We start from the raw sequence: 12,887 nt of genomic DNA, 5'->3' as shown, positions 1-12,887 counted from the left end.
TCTCTATATTGACACTTAGGAAAGAAAATCTTTATTTGACACTCAACTAGACTTTAGAGATTTTGTTAAAGTGTCTCATTGGAGATGCTCTTAGGTTGGGATTGAGTCTATCTTTACCGTCTCTTCTATCAATTTTCAGTTCATATGGGCTCGAACGGATAGGGTTTGATACTTGGATAGTAGGTTTGGCAATAACCTTACATAAGCCTTGGATTCAAGGTTGATGATGACGATTAGAGTCTTATTGAAGCAAAAAACCTTACATAAGTCTTAGATTCATCTATCTTTCTCGATAACCCTCAATCTTCTGCAACTTTCATCTCTCTTTCTCAATCACCCTCTTGGACAGCTCAAAGTATGAAACTTAGGAGCAATCTTTCACCATCGGAGCAATGTTGAATTATCCTCGTATGAACCCTAATTATGAAATTGGGAAATACCGATTAGGTTGAAGTATGAATCCTAAAACGAAATTGGTTCCAAGTACGCTTCCATGTTTGAATCCTACTATGAAATTGGAAGAGGAGGCATGCAAATCAATTAGGTTGAAAGTATAAACCCTAACATGAAGCTGTTGGTTTGAGTGTGTGAACCCTAATAAGTTGCTCGGTTTTGTGAGGAAGACTGATCTTGTTTCTGTTGGCGCCTTTTTTTTTTGAAAAAAACGCCAATAGGGACATGATCGCGTGGCCTATAGAAGTTTCTACTATATTTCTCTAGGAAAGCCTTTTCTTTCTCGTCCCAAAAATTTTATTTTCACACTAAATATTGTCCCACGCAACAAGCCAACCCTTAGATTGGGAATAAGTCTATCTTCACCGTCTCTTTTTATCAATTTTGAGTTCATATGGGCTCGGACAGATAGAGTATGATACTTCAATATAGAACTCTTATTTCTATCTAATATATATTATCTTTCAACAAAAAAAAAAAAAAAAAAAAAAAAGAGTATGATACTTCAATAGTAGGCTTTGGCACCGGTTCCCACTTCCCAACTCGGGTTACCCTAAGCCTGAGGTAAGGAACGAGATAGTATGAGAACATAAAAACACAAGAGGGGTATAGAGTCTAGAAAATGGAGGGAACTGAAGGAGAAGACATTCGGAGTGTCCCACCAACTTTACCAGCTTTTTAGCTGTTTCCCTAACTTTATTTACAGTGAATAATTATCGATTAGACGCAAAGAGAGAGTGAAAGGAATATATATATGTAATATATGATATCCAATTATTCACACATTTATAGCTAGAGAGAGAAACTAATAATAGGAGAGAGAATAAGAACTGGGTGTCCCATCTTCTCATAACCAATGGAAATTATGAAGAGAAAGAAGTGAAAGACGACAACCACCAAAACTCACGATTTGATTGCAAAACAGGGAGTGGGCTTACATATCGTCAATTTACCTTTACCTCTCAAGGTGTGACCAATTTCTAGGTTTAATCCCCATTAAAATCCGCTCATAGAATGTTAAGTAATGTTTTTACTTAACGTAATGTTTTTTACTTACCATAATGTCATTTGAGACTGAATCTATATATCCTGGTCGAATGACGCTCATATAGAAGGACATCTTCTTTCAGACTGAATGTACATATCCTTCAAAAACTTCTTTGAGTAGAGATTAAAAGATCTGGAGTTTGAAAAAACAAAACGAGAATAATAATTATAAGAAGAAGAATGCTGGTTAATTAAATTTTTATTTTTAATCTATTGTATTTGTTTATGAACCTTAGGTTGATTGTTGTTTTAATATTTAAGTCCTTATAGTTGTGTCCCCTTATCAAATAAAATTCTATTGTGTTGTTTTAGTGTTTATGAACCTTAGGTTAATTGTTGTTTATCATAAAAAAAATAAAAAAAATAAAAAAATTCAATCAAGTCAAACACAATTGATTTGCGCCAGGTCCGAGATTCTTTGTCCAAATAAGATATTTGTTCTCAATATATGGGTCACCATATTCATCCTTCTTCCTCCTTAATATTCATATCTATCGTCTTATTAATATCGACCAAACTCTTTTTAGTTTTCTTCTTCTTTCTTTTCCTTTCATTTTTTGTCTCTTAGTATATATTGGTTTCAAAGGAAAAAAAAATTATTAAATTGCAGATAAAAATTCCATATCAAGTGTTATGACGAAAACAAGTAATCCAAGAAAAATAATAGGAAATAAAGAGTAATCATACAAAACACAAGAGATTTACGTGGTTTGGTTGGTGAGACCTACTCCACGACAACAATGACGCAATGATTTCTACTATGATAAGCAAAAAAGTTACACAAGAGATTCGTGAGAATTCAACATTGATATCATATAGGGTTTCAGTTTATATAGCCACTAAAACTCTAATCCCACTGACATACCGCCTCACTGACTCTCTCTTTCTAAATTCGAAATACACATTGATACGCAAACACTAATAACCAGCGTAAACTATGCGCTGCATTTTCAGCTCTGTCTTGGACTTCAGTTCTGTCTCGGAGTCATGCTTCACATACCAACTCTGTTTCAAGAACCAGCCCTGCTAACGAGTCCAAAATTTGGCGCTGAAACTGAAAGTTTCGGCAGGCAACTACCATTATCTTGTGAGCGAGTTGGCGGGTCGTAAACCGGGTTAGATATCAACTCATATTCAAGACACTTTCAACATCGAACAAGTGGTTTCAATCTTCAGAACCCTATACATGATTCATCACAAAACCTTATCGATGGTCTCAACCGAGACGCACCCAAGATGAGTTTCGGCCCAAAATCCGATAAGTAAATGAAAAGATGTATAAGGGAGATAAATATGATAATCAAAAATGAGAAAAAGACACAGAAAATAGCACACATAAGGGAAACGAGAGGGAAGTAGAAACAAAAGAAGAGGCTAGAAGTAATGAAAAAATTCATTAAAGTTTCTAAACAAAGACATGGGAAAGAGAGGCTAAATGGAAATACTAGATAATATTTTTAAACATTAATTGTTTAATTGTACAGACGGTCTTAACTTAATTTCTAACATGTTAAGTCACCAAGGTAAGAGAACCTTTAGACCATAGTCAAATAGTATTTTTTTGTCTTTTAGTGAAGGGAAGTAAACATATCATAAAGTAAGTCATATGCTCATATTAAGATCATCTCTAACGGGGTACTTTAGCAAACACTTTAAAAATCTAGTTGCTGAGTGGTAATGAAGATTCTTTTTCCTAAGTGTCAATATAGCGACACTCTAAATTTCTTTTGTCTCCAATTGAAATCTCTATAATACTTCTACTTAATACGCATGTCATTCTCCAATTCAATAGATTAAAAGTAGTTAAAAATGAACGGTTTCTATTGGTTAGAATTTTAAAGTGACACTGAGAGTTTGAGGGAGACACTCTAATTTAGAGTGTCCCTCTTGAGAGAGTTTTCTTACCAATAGAATAATTATACGGGGGGCAAACGGGTGACTGTTACTACATTTGGAGGGTTAAAGGAGAACTAAACCTTTTTAGTGGTCTCACTATTTCCTTCCTTCTACTTTTTTTTTTTTTTTTCTCTCTCTAAAGCTATCTTTAAACTTGTAGTCTATAGTCCGGCCTCTGTCTCTGGCCTCTCTCTAGTCTTTCTTTCTCCAGTCTCTTTGGCTTTGGCAGTAGAGTATACAGTGAGCACTGCCAGTCCAAGAACCGAGAAGGGTTTTCATTTTTTTTCATCGGGAAGGAAAGCTTTGCAGTACTAGACCTACGCGGCTACGCCTAGTAGGAAATCTCTCTCTCTCTCTCTCTCTCTCTCTCTCTCTCTCTAGACGACGAGGCAATTTCTTTCCTCATACATCCATCTGCATACACCCGCGTGCGTTCTGAAATTTTGTTTTCTCTCTCACTAGTCGTAGTTAAGTTAGAGGGAGAACTAAAAATCATATTTAGTGCCTTTTTTCAGAAGTAATAAAGATTGGTAAAATCTACTTACTTGAAAGGCTGAACCCCCTTTAATTAGACCTTAAAAACCGGGCGATCTCTTTCTCTCTCTCTCTCTCTATATCCCTTTCTTGATAACGACACTGCTGAAGAACAAGAAGAAGAAAGAGATAGAGAGAGAGAATATGGAGGGTCCAAGCAGTAATTTCATGGGGGGTTTTGCTGGGGATAATAATTGTGGTAATAGTTTGTCTCCCATGATGACGATGACCCCTCCCCCTCTCATAACTTCTTCTTCTTCTTCTACTCATCATAATCATCTTACTAATGCTGAAACACCTACTCTTTTTCTTCCTCTAACCAACAACAATTACAACAACCTTCATAACCCTAATTTCTCTCTGATTTTTGAAGGTCATCATCATCATCACCAGCCACCACAAAGCAACAACAACAACAATACCAAAATGGATAATAATATTGGTTATTTTGCTACTGATGAAAGTAACAACCCTAATAGCAGCAGTTGCTCAATTAGGGCAAAGATCATGGCTCATCCTTACTACACAAGACTCTTGGCTTCCTACGTCAACTGTCAGAAGGTGAAAAAAAAAAACCTAACTTATAATGTGATCATAAAGCTTCTATATCAGATGATGTCAACAACAACCCTAATTTTCTTTCTCTGCAGAAAGATACCCATTAACTTAAAACTGAAAAAAACCCTTTTTATATGCATGTTTTACAATATTTTATAATGAAAAGATTTGTTTGTTTTTTCTTTATAAAGGAAGCCGGAAATCTAGGGTTTTGAATGGATCTGTTTAACTAGGTTAAATAAATAATGAATGTACACAGGTTGGGGCACCGCCGGAGGTGGTAGCTAAATTAGAGGAAGCAAATGCTACTGGTGAAGCTATGGCTCGTACCGGCAGCGGCACCGGGTGCATAGGTGAAGACCCAGCTCTTGATCAGTTCATGGAAGCTTACTGTGAGATGCTGACTAAGTATCAACAAGAGTTAACTAAACCCTTTGAGGAAGCTATGATGTTTTTGTCAAGAATTGAATGTCAATTCAAAGCCCTAACAGTTTCTGATTCTGGTGAGATCTAACTCTCTCTATCTTTAGTATTTTAGGTCAAGTTGATGAGAGTATCTTTATGGACTAATCACTCTCTAAAACTAGTCCTCCATGGAGGAGATTAGTGATCATGTCCATATATATGTAGACATGGGCCACATGGCAAAGGTGACAAAGTATTTGTTAAATCTTTTAGGTATTAATTTAATCTACATATGCAATCTTTGAAAGTAGCCTTCACGATTATGTTTTTTAAAAGTTTAAACAGAAGTAAAGATGATGATTCTTTATTTATTAAAACCACAACCAGGTGTTTAGATCTAGAAAGTTTTGGTAAAATTTATTAAAGTAAATGTGTGATAAAGAACATTATCTTTAGAATCATTAATGGTAGAAGTAGTTTTGAATGAAACTTGATGATATGGTTGAAATCAAGTGTACCCGAAACTTCTTTCTTTTGGTTATAGAAAATTAGAAACTAGGGGTTTTCGACTTATAATTATATAAATCTGTGTAATAAATTAATTCGACAGCTCTAATCTGTATTCGCATGGCTTCCTTGGTTATTCTTGGATTGATCACATGATTTTATTTAGTAAAAGAATTGTTTTGTCTCTAAACGAAACTTTATTGATTTCGTACTATAATATTAAGGTGTAAATTATTCTTCGTAAGATGTGTTATTATTTTGAATCAACCAAGAGCGTATCTTCGTATTGTTACTGTTTGCGAGTCTTGATGAATACCCGTCCTTTTAGCAATCTCTCTTACCATTGTATTTGTTTTTGATCAACCAAGACTTATGTTCCTAACCTTACAAAAGACGTACTAGACAAATTGATCTATGATCTATGTTCATCTTATACCACTCTGTATGCAAGTTTAGTTGCAACCCTAGAACAAAAATACGATAGACTGTTTCGCATTGTATGTCGTTAGCGATTGCTAATCTTTTTAATGATAAACTGGATCATAATTTAGGGTTTTTTTTTCTTACTTTCACAATACCTGGTACTTGTTCTTTGTTTATTGGCCTTTTAATGAAATTTGGCCTTTCTCAAAACAAAAGAAAACAAAAATGTCGTGAATTTCCATGGTAGAAATAGTTGGCCATTTGCATACATTATGTGCATGTGGTTGATTCTCTACTTAAACATAGAAAAGATTTGATGGATATAACCAGCTGCAAAATGGGCGATAGGCTAAACGAATGTTTTACCAAGTTGAAAAACAATCAAGACGACAATGCTTTTAAGAGCTTTAGTGGCTATAGAGAATGTTTGATCATGGATATCGAAGACATCGGATGCCCTTGAGTTAATAAGACATAAAACGAGTACTCTCTAACCAAACGTTGATTGATCTAATGATAACTTGGAAGTCATAAATAAGAAAATGATACAAGATAACAATGTTGGTACATATTTACATTAGACTTGGTACTAGTTTGCTCTCCTATTTCCTTTTAATATATCTAACTACAAAAGTGAATATCATGGATTCAAATTTACTGAATGATAGCCACGAGAAATAGTTACATTCGCTGGCTAAACCAAAATTTAGGATCAATCTGTTGTACTAGTTTAAGATTTGGAGCTCCTATGGCAAGAAAGAATTCTAATGAGAGATAGATGGGAGAGTTTTGTTCATTTACGACCAACTATAGTTACCTATGTGATTAGAGGGGAGATTGTCGCGACCTCCTTTCATGGAGTTGATTTTCTTGCAAATACCCCGGTTGTACACATTTTTATACTTGTCTCCATAAATAGTACTCAATGTCTTGTGTAGTTACGTATTTAGTAATTATAACATTATCACCAAGTAATAATCTCTTATGTATAAACTTTCCTCAATCGTAGGAAATTGTCTTGGTTGTGAAGAAATAATAGAAATTGTGCCATTTCCTAATTTCCCTTTTGGAATGAATTCATGGGTAGAACTTCATGGATATTATGTTCTCGAGTGTTGAGAAACGTTGAGATAGCTTTTTGCATCAACCGTACTTTTTTTAGGAGATTCTGATTGTCATTTGAGATTATATTAGGGACAGATAATATAAATCATTAAACCTTGTTTCACTCTTATAGGTTGATGCTTATATATTCTTTATGGCTTATGCTCACTTCGGTAACTTTTTTATATATAGATAGCTAAAACATACTTGTATGCGATTTTGTTGTAGTTGTGGTCTAATCTCGTATTTAGTTTTTTTAATTTTTAATAAAATAATTATAGATTGTTAAAGAACTGCTACTTTATTTTAGATATTTTGTCGATGCTTCTTTGTGTGAAAGTATTCATCAGTTTCATTCTGAATCCAGTTGGTGGTGAGGCTGTCAATCGGAACGGATCGTCTGATGAGGATATCGATGCAAATGACAATTACATAGATCCACAAGCAGAAGACAGGGAACTCAAAGGTCAGCTTTTGCGCAAGTATAGCGGATATTTGGGCAGTCTCAAGCAGGAATTTTTGAAGAAGAGAAAAAAAGGGAAACTACCAAAGGAAGCTAGGCAGCAGTTGCTTGACTGGTGGAGCAGGCACTACAAATGGCCTTATCCCTCGGTATATCTATCTAAACATGCTCTTTGTTTTATTCAATTCATGTGCATGCATGTCAACTTATTATGAGCTTTCTTGATTCCTTTTCATCCAAACTTATGATTTTATACCTAACAGCACATGCTGCAATAGTAGCTGGCTGTCAAAGCCGACTGCTAGTAGTTTGGTGAATAAAGTAAAAGATGTACAAAACAAAAGTGATTTCTATACAATGTTGAAGTTCGACATGCCCTACATGATCTTGGAGAATCGAAGGGCTTCATGATTAGATGTTTAGAGCTCCTCATACCTTTTGGTTGCAAGAAAAATCCACTCTTCCGAGTACAGGTAAAACTAGTTGTAAAGGAAAGCCTTGGTCGAATCCTCACCCCAAGAAAAATTTCGAGGATTCCGGTTTAGAGTGGAATGAATTAAACCATTTAAGAATGCTTATATATATATTATATAAATATATACAGTCGCTGTCTCGATTTTCTAAAAGAGGTCAGCTGAAGTTCCGAGGGTTTTTAGTTGAAGGTAAATTACCTGCATGCGTAAGTTGTAGTCTCTGAACTTGTTTGCTTTACGTGCCAAGTTGAATATATATTTGGTTTTAGTTACTATATGTGTAAAATTAGTCTGCTTTGGTGTTTTAGCTTAGAGGCCATAGATCGTGAGCTGATTTACCGGTTGAGTTTGTTTGATACCTTGCTCAATTGGTGCATCTCTTTAAATATATTTCAGGAATCGCAAAAGATAGCTCTGGCAGAGTCGACGGGATTGGATCAGAAACAGATAAACAATTGGTTTATCAACCAAAGGAAGCGTCACTGGAAGCCATCTGAAGAAATGCAGTTTGTTGTTATGGATTCTGCTCACCAACACTACTATATCGAAAACGGTATGGGGAATTCTCGCTTTCCTATGGACTGCACTCCAATGCTTTGAAAGAGATGCTGTTACTTCACTAAAATTATATGTATTGTATTCCACTGTTATTCAAGAACCCTAATATATATATAGAAATATACTACTATTCACTTTTGTAAGCAGTGAAATATATAAGTGGGACTAAACTTGCTAAAACCCTTTCCAAGTTCCAAGTCCTTTTGGTGTAAATAAAGGTCTCTCAAATCTGATCTGTATGCACTATTTATTTTATGTGAACTGAAGTTCTATTTTCTGTTGACATTTTGTCTTATTTGTACTTGGATTAGTGGTGGTCATCGTGCCATGGCGGCACGGCACACTTGGTAACCTTGGTAAACAAAAATGGAGTGTTGGCATGCCACTACCAGCTGCTGATGGCTTGTCACCCTGGCTTGAAATTTTAAGGATGCAACCTCTTTGCCTTTAGATTTTGTGTTTCAAGGTTTTGGTTTTGGGAGATAGGGCGGAAGGTATACAAATAACCATCATCTACCTCCAAGAAGCAGCACATCTATTTGGCTCCGGTGGAAAATTTCCCTCTAAATTATCTAGGTATGCCTGTGGGTCATTTAATCAAAAACAAAAACAGGGGTGATGCTATGCCTGCCCGATATCCTGGCCAGGGAACTTGGCCGGCTCAGATCTAGTAAGAGAAAGTGTTTGACTTTCTCTCACTACATCATGCCCGCAAACCATATTGGGAAAAGAAAAGAGAACTATAATGCAAAACGGAAAAGATAAACAGAGTTCTTAGTTTCAGACTTGTCCTAGTCTGAGTTTTTTTAGAAATCAGTGGAGGTACCAAACCCACTCAGACTGTGTTCTCTGATTGTCTTCTCCGACAGCACTTCGTGTTCTTCAGTTTTGCCTCTGGTACCGAGGACACTCGAAGTCTCCAACAATCCATTCTGAAAGATCTCCGGCTAAATCTAGTTTGGGTGATGTGGCAAAAATCACGAGAAAACCTGTCCAAAATACAGCCCACTGACAACTTTGATGGTGCACGCGGAGGAAGGAGTCCAAATCCACCAAAAAATTTAGTTTTTTTAGTTGATAGTAAAAAAATTACTCAATAACAGCTCAATCACCACGCCCATCAGCAAAATAATGATGGTAAACCTTTCTAACACCATATACATTTAATCAACTATATTAAACCCAATTAATCAGATAAATCATGAAAGTTAAGATTTGTAGAGTTGACCTTTAAACAGAAATGGAGGTCTTTTCAGTTCTTTCTTCCAAGTAAAATGGGAGATGTGCCATGTAGATGTACTATCTGCGAAATTACTATTTTACCCTTACTATTTTACCCTTGTCTTATTTGATACTTTGTTAGGAGGGGTCCGAATCAGGATTTTTGTTCTGACCCAGGATTTTTGTCGGGAGGAGGTTGAACCAGATTTTTTTTGAGAGAGGGCCGAACCATTTTAGTCATAAACTAATGAGACTACTAAACCTGATAGTTTTTGGGTTATTTCCCAAATAGCCCCCAACTTTGTGACCAGCTTCCTGCCTAGCCCCTACTTTATCAATAATTCCCATATGACCTCCTTTTTCAATTAACGTTAACTCTCCCTTAACCAGTCATCATTTCTCTCTCCTCCATCTCACCACCTCTCTCTGTCACCTCATGTATTCGCCACCTCATCGTCTTCAACGGCGAAGGTCGCCGGCCGGCGACCTTCAAATATAAAAAAGAAAATTTCCTCTCTCTCTCTCTAAAAGAAAAGGTAAATTTTTTTTTCTTCTCCTCTCTCTCTAGATCTAGAGAGAGAAGAGACCCCATTAAAGGTCCGAGCAGACCTTCAATGGGTCTGTTCGGACCTCCAATGGAGGTCTGCTAACAGACCTTCAATAAGGGTCTGTCGATCTAAACAGACCCTTTGAAGGTCTGTCGCAGACCTCCATTGAAGGTCTGTCGCAGACCTCCATTGAAGGTGTGCGAACAGACCTTCAATGGGCCTGTTCGAAGACCTCCATTGGAGGTCCGAACAGACTCATTGAAGGTCTGCTCGGACCTTTAATGGGGTCTCCTCTCTAGATCTAGAGAAAGAGGAGAAGAAAAAAAAATTACCTTTTTTTCAGAGAGAGAGAGAAGAGAGTAATTTTTTTTCTTTATGTTTGAAGGTCGCCGGCTGGAAATTGGCCGGTCGGCGACCTTCGCCAGTTAAGACGATGAGGTGGCGAATACATGAGGTGGCAGAGAGAGATGGTGAGATGGAGGAGAGAGAAATGATGACTAGTTAACGGATAGTTAACGTTAACTGAAAAAGGGGGCCATATGGGAATTATTGATAAAGTAGGGGGCTTGGCAGGAAGCTGGTCACAAAGTTGGGGGCTATTTGGGAAATAACCCATAGTTTTTTCTTCTTTAATGTATCACGATGGAAAATAATAAATCGATGTCTTGCCTTCGTTGGATATAACTCAATCAAAGCTTTATTATGTCGGTACAATTTCTCCGATCTATTTTAATAAGAAACTCAAAATCCTCAGAAAAAAAGTTTTAGTTTGTATTGAAGAGGTAATGGAGTTTTTACTGAAGTTCTGCCTTTTAAAACCACTGATTAAACTTGCTGATTTAATGTTAGGTGACGTCACAAAATTTGAGACATACACGTGGGTTAGCTGGTATTACTAATTTTACACACTGACAACGGTTAACAAAATTATTACTACTAGCGTAACTAATAACATTTATGTAAAAAAAATGTGACTAGATGCATTATAGTCATTAAATTGATTTCTTTCCGTTTGAACAAAAACTTTGTAAGTAAGTTGGAGACCCAAACCTTTAATGAGAGTATTTGAGTACCCAATAGAAATTTCGATGTTGGTAAGGGAAACCAAGAAAATGAGAAATTGTAAATTGATTTCGAAAAGAGAAACCCTAGGATGTGTTCACTATATCTTTAAATCGATTTGGGGAAAGAATGTTGAAATTATAAAGGCACCCCCTTACATGTCTAACAGTACATTAGGTCCTAAAGGCACTCCCTTAGTTTTCTTAAATTCTTACCAAACAGTTAAATTTGATTTCACATGTGAAAATGGTGATTTTCTTTCCAACAAGAAATATTTTGATTTTCACTTTTAATTGATTCCCCACACAACAAAGCCTTAAATAAATATTTTTTGTAGGTTGGTTGACACATGAAGCAGTACAAAGAGATAACCCAATGGTTATTCTGCGCATCGTCCTTACAAACTGAAATTTCTGTAGTCGTAATAGCGATGATTATGGGCTATCATGTTGTGATTTCTTCTACAGTATGAGAATACCAGTCGGATAAAAGAGTGTCTTTGATCTTCTATTTTACGTAACGCGACAAAAGTTGTCCAGTGAGTGTTTGATGATCTCTCGTGGAGATGATTTATGACAATCTGGTTATCGCCTTCTATTATGAAGTGTCTATGTGGAGAGACTGCGCCCAATAAATACCTTCTAGCATTGCTTTGGCTTCATCTTGTTCATCGTTTCTGGCACGAGTTGATATTGGTCGAGTCTGGAGTATTTTGGAGTTATGATTAGAAATTACTAAACTAATACCCATTTTGTAGGGTTTTGTACGTATCTACTACATACTAATCATCTAACTAGTGTTGTAAGCGGACTCTCAAACATCATATGTTTAACACTAATTAACCAGGATCACCTGCATGAACTAATAATGAACTAGAAACTGAAATAAGAATACCTGGATTCGCTTTGCACGAACTAGATTCCATTAACTTTATCCCGAAGAAGATGAAAGCTTCATATGTAGCTCTTCTACTTGAGACACCCGAGTAAATAACTTGATCTCCCTTCTTTGTTGTCTGCTAGAACTCCATTGAAGGTTGAGAAGAAGAACCATTCTTCTTTTGACTCCATAAATAGATTAGGAGCTTTTTCTCTAAAACCCTCTCTCTCCACTTAGCTGTAAATTGTGAGAGAGATGAAGTTTTCTCCTAAGAAAAATCCACACCTTTTATGTTCTCATAACCGGTCCTTATATAGGCATTACCTTAGTAGAGTCCTACTGAAATAAGGAATCTTAAAAGTTCCTTTGAAAAGATAAGCACAAGTTAGAGTTTAATCTAACTGAAACTCCTAATTAGGGATAAAATCCTAATTAGGGTTTCCTCATGCTATGGCCGGCCAGACTAGCCCTTAATGGGCTTTGTCTGTTCGGCCCATACCCCTTAAGTGGCCGGCCAGGGATCTCCCTCTAAGGGAATCTCTTGGTTGCCCTTAAAAGCGAGTTTTGCCCTTTTTCGGACTTCCCTTTCGAGCCCGATTCTTTTCTATCTTTTGAGCACTATCAGACTGAATCATATCTATCTATAAGCAAGCTCCCACGAGTCAACTCTCTCTGATCAAGCTACCTTTCTTTGGTGTAACCTGTTGTAGGATCCGATCTAGGTTAGCCGCAGATTATTGAAGTGATCCGACGATC

At 36.4% G+C, this 12,887-nt stretch overlaps 1 protein-coding gene across 2 annotated transcripts in view; it reads left to right on the top strand.

Moving 5' to 3' along the window:
• LOC147555896 (homeobox protein knotted-1-like LET6) overlaps positions 1-8,704 on the top strand; it is a 93,794-nt gene extending 85,090 nt beyond the window's left edge. The window contains exons 1-5 of one of the 2 annotated variants that reach the window (XM_086663615.1): positions 3,747-4,129; positions 4,304-4,491; positions 4,748-4,991; positions 7,295-7,539; positions 8,260-8,704. In XM_086663615.1, the coding sequence (XP_086519741.1) occupies positions 4,075-4,129; positions 4,304-4,491; positions 4,748-4,991; positions 7,295-7,539; positions 8,260-8,463 (936 nt within the window). In that variant the 5' untranslated portion in view covers positions 3,747-4,074 and the 3' untranslated portion in view covers positions 8,464-8,704. Of the gene's footprint in view, positions 1-3,746; positions 4,492-4,747; positions 4,992-7,294; positions 7,540-8,259 lie in introns of those variants that run through there. The other variant, XM_086663614.1, reaches the window with a different exon arrangement.
• Positions 8,705-12,887: the final 4,183 nt, after the last annotated feature.

The sequence above is a fragment of the Eschscholzia californica genome, unplaced genomic scaffold (assembly GCF_041429995.1).
Source record: "Eschscholzia californica isolate CP2 unplaced genomic scaffold, dmEscCali1.0.p SCAF_2, whole genome shotgun sequence".
Lineage (NCBI taxonomy): Eukaryota > Viridiplantae > Streptophyta > Magnoliopsida > Ranunculales > Papaveraceae > Eschscholzia > Eschscholzia californica.
Note: the sequence above shows the minus strand (reverse complement) of the source record. Positions and strands in the feature narration are given on the sequence as shown.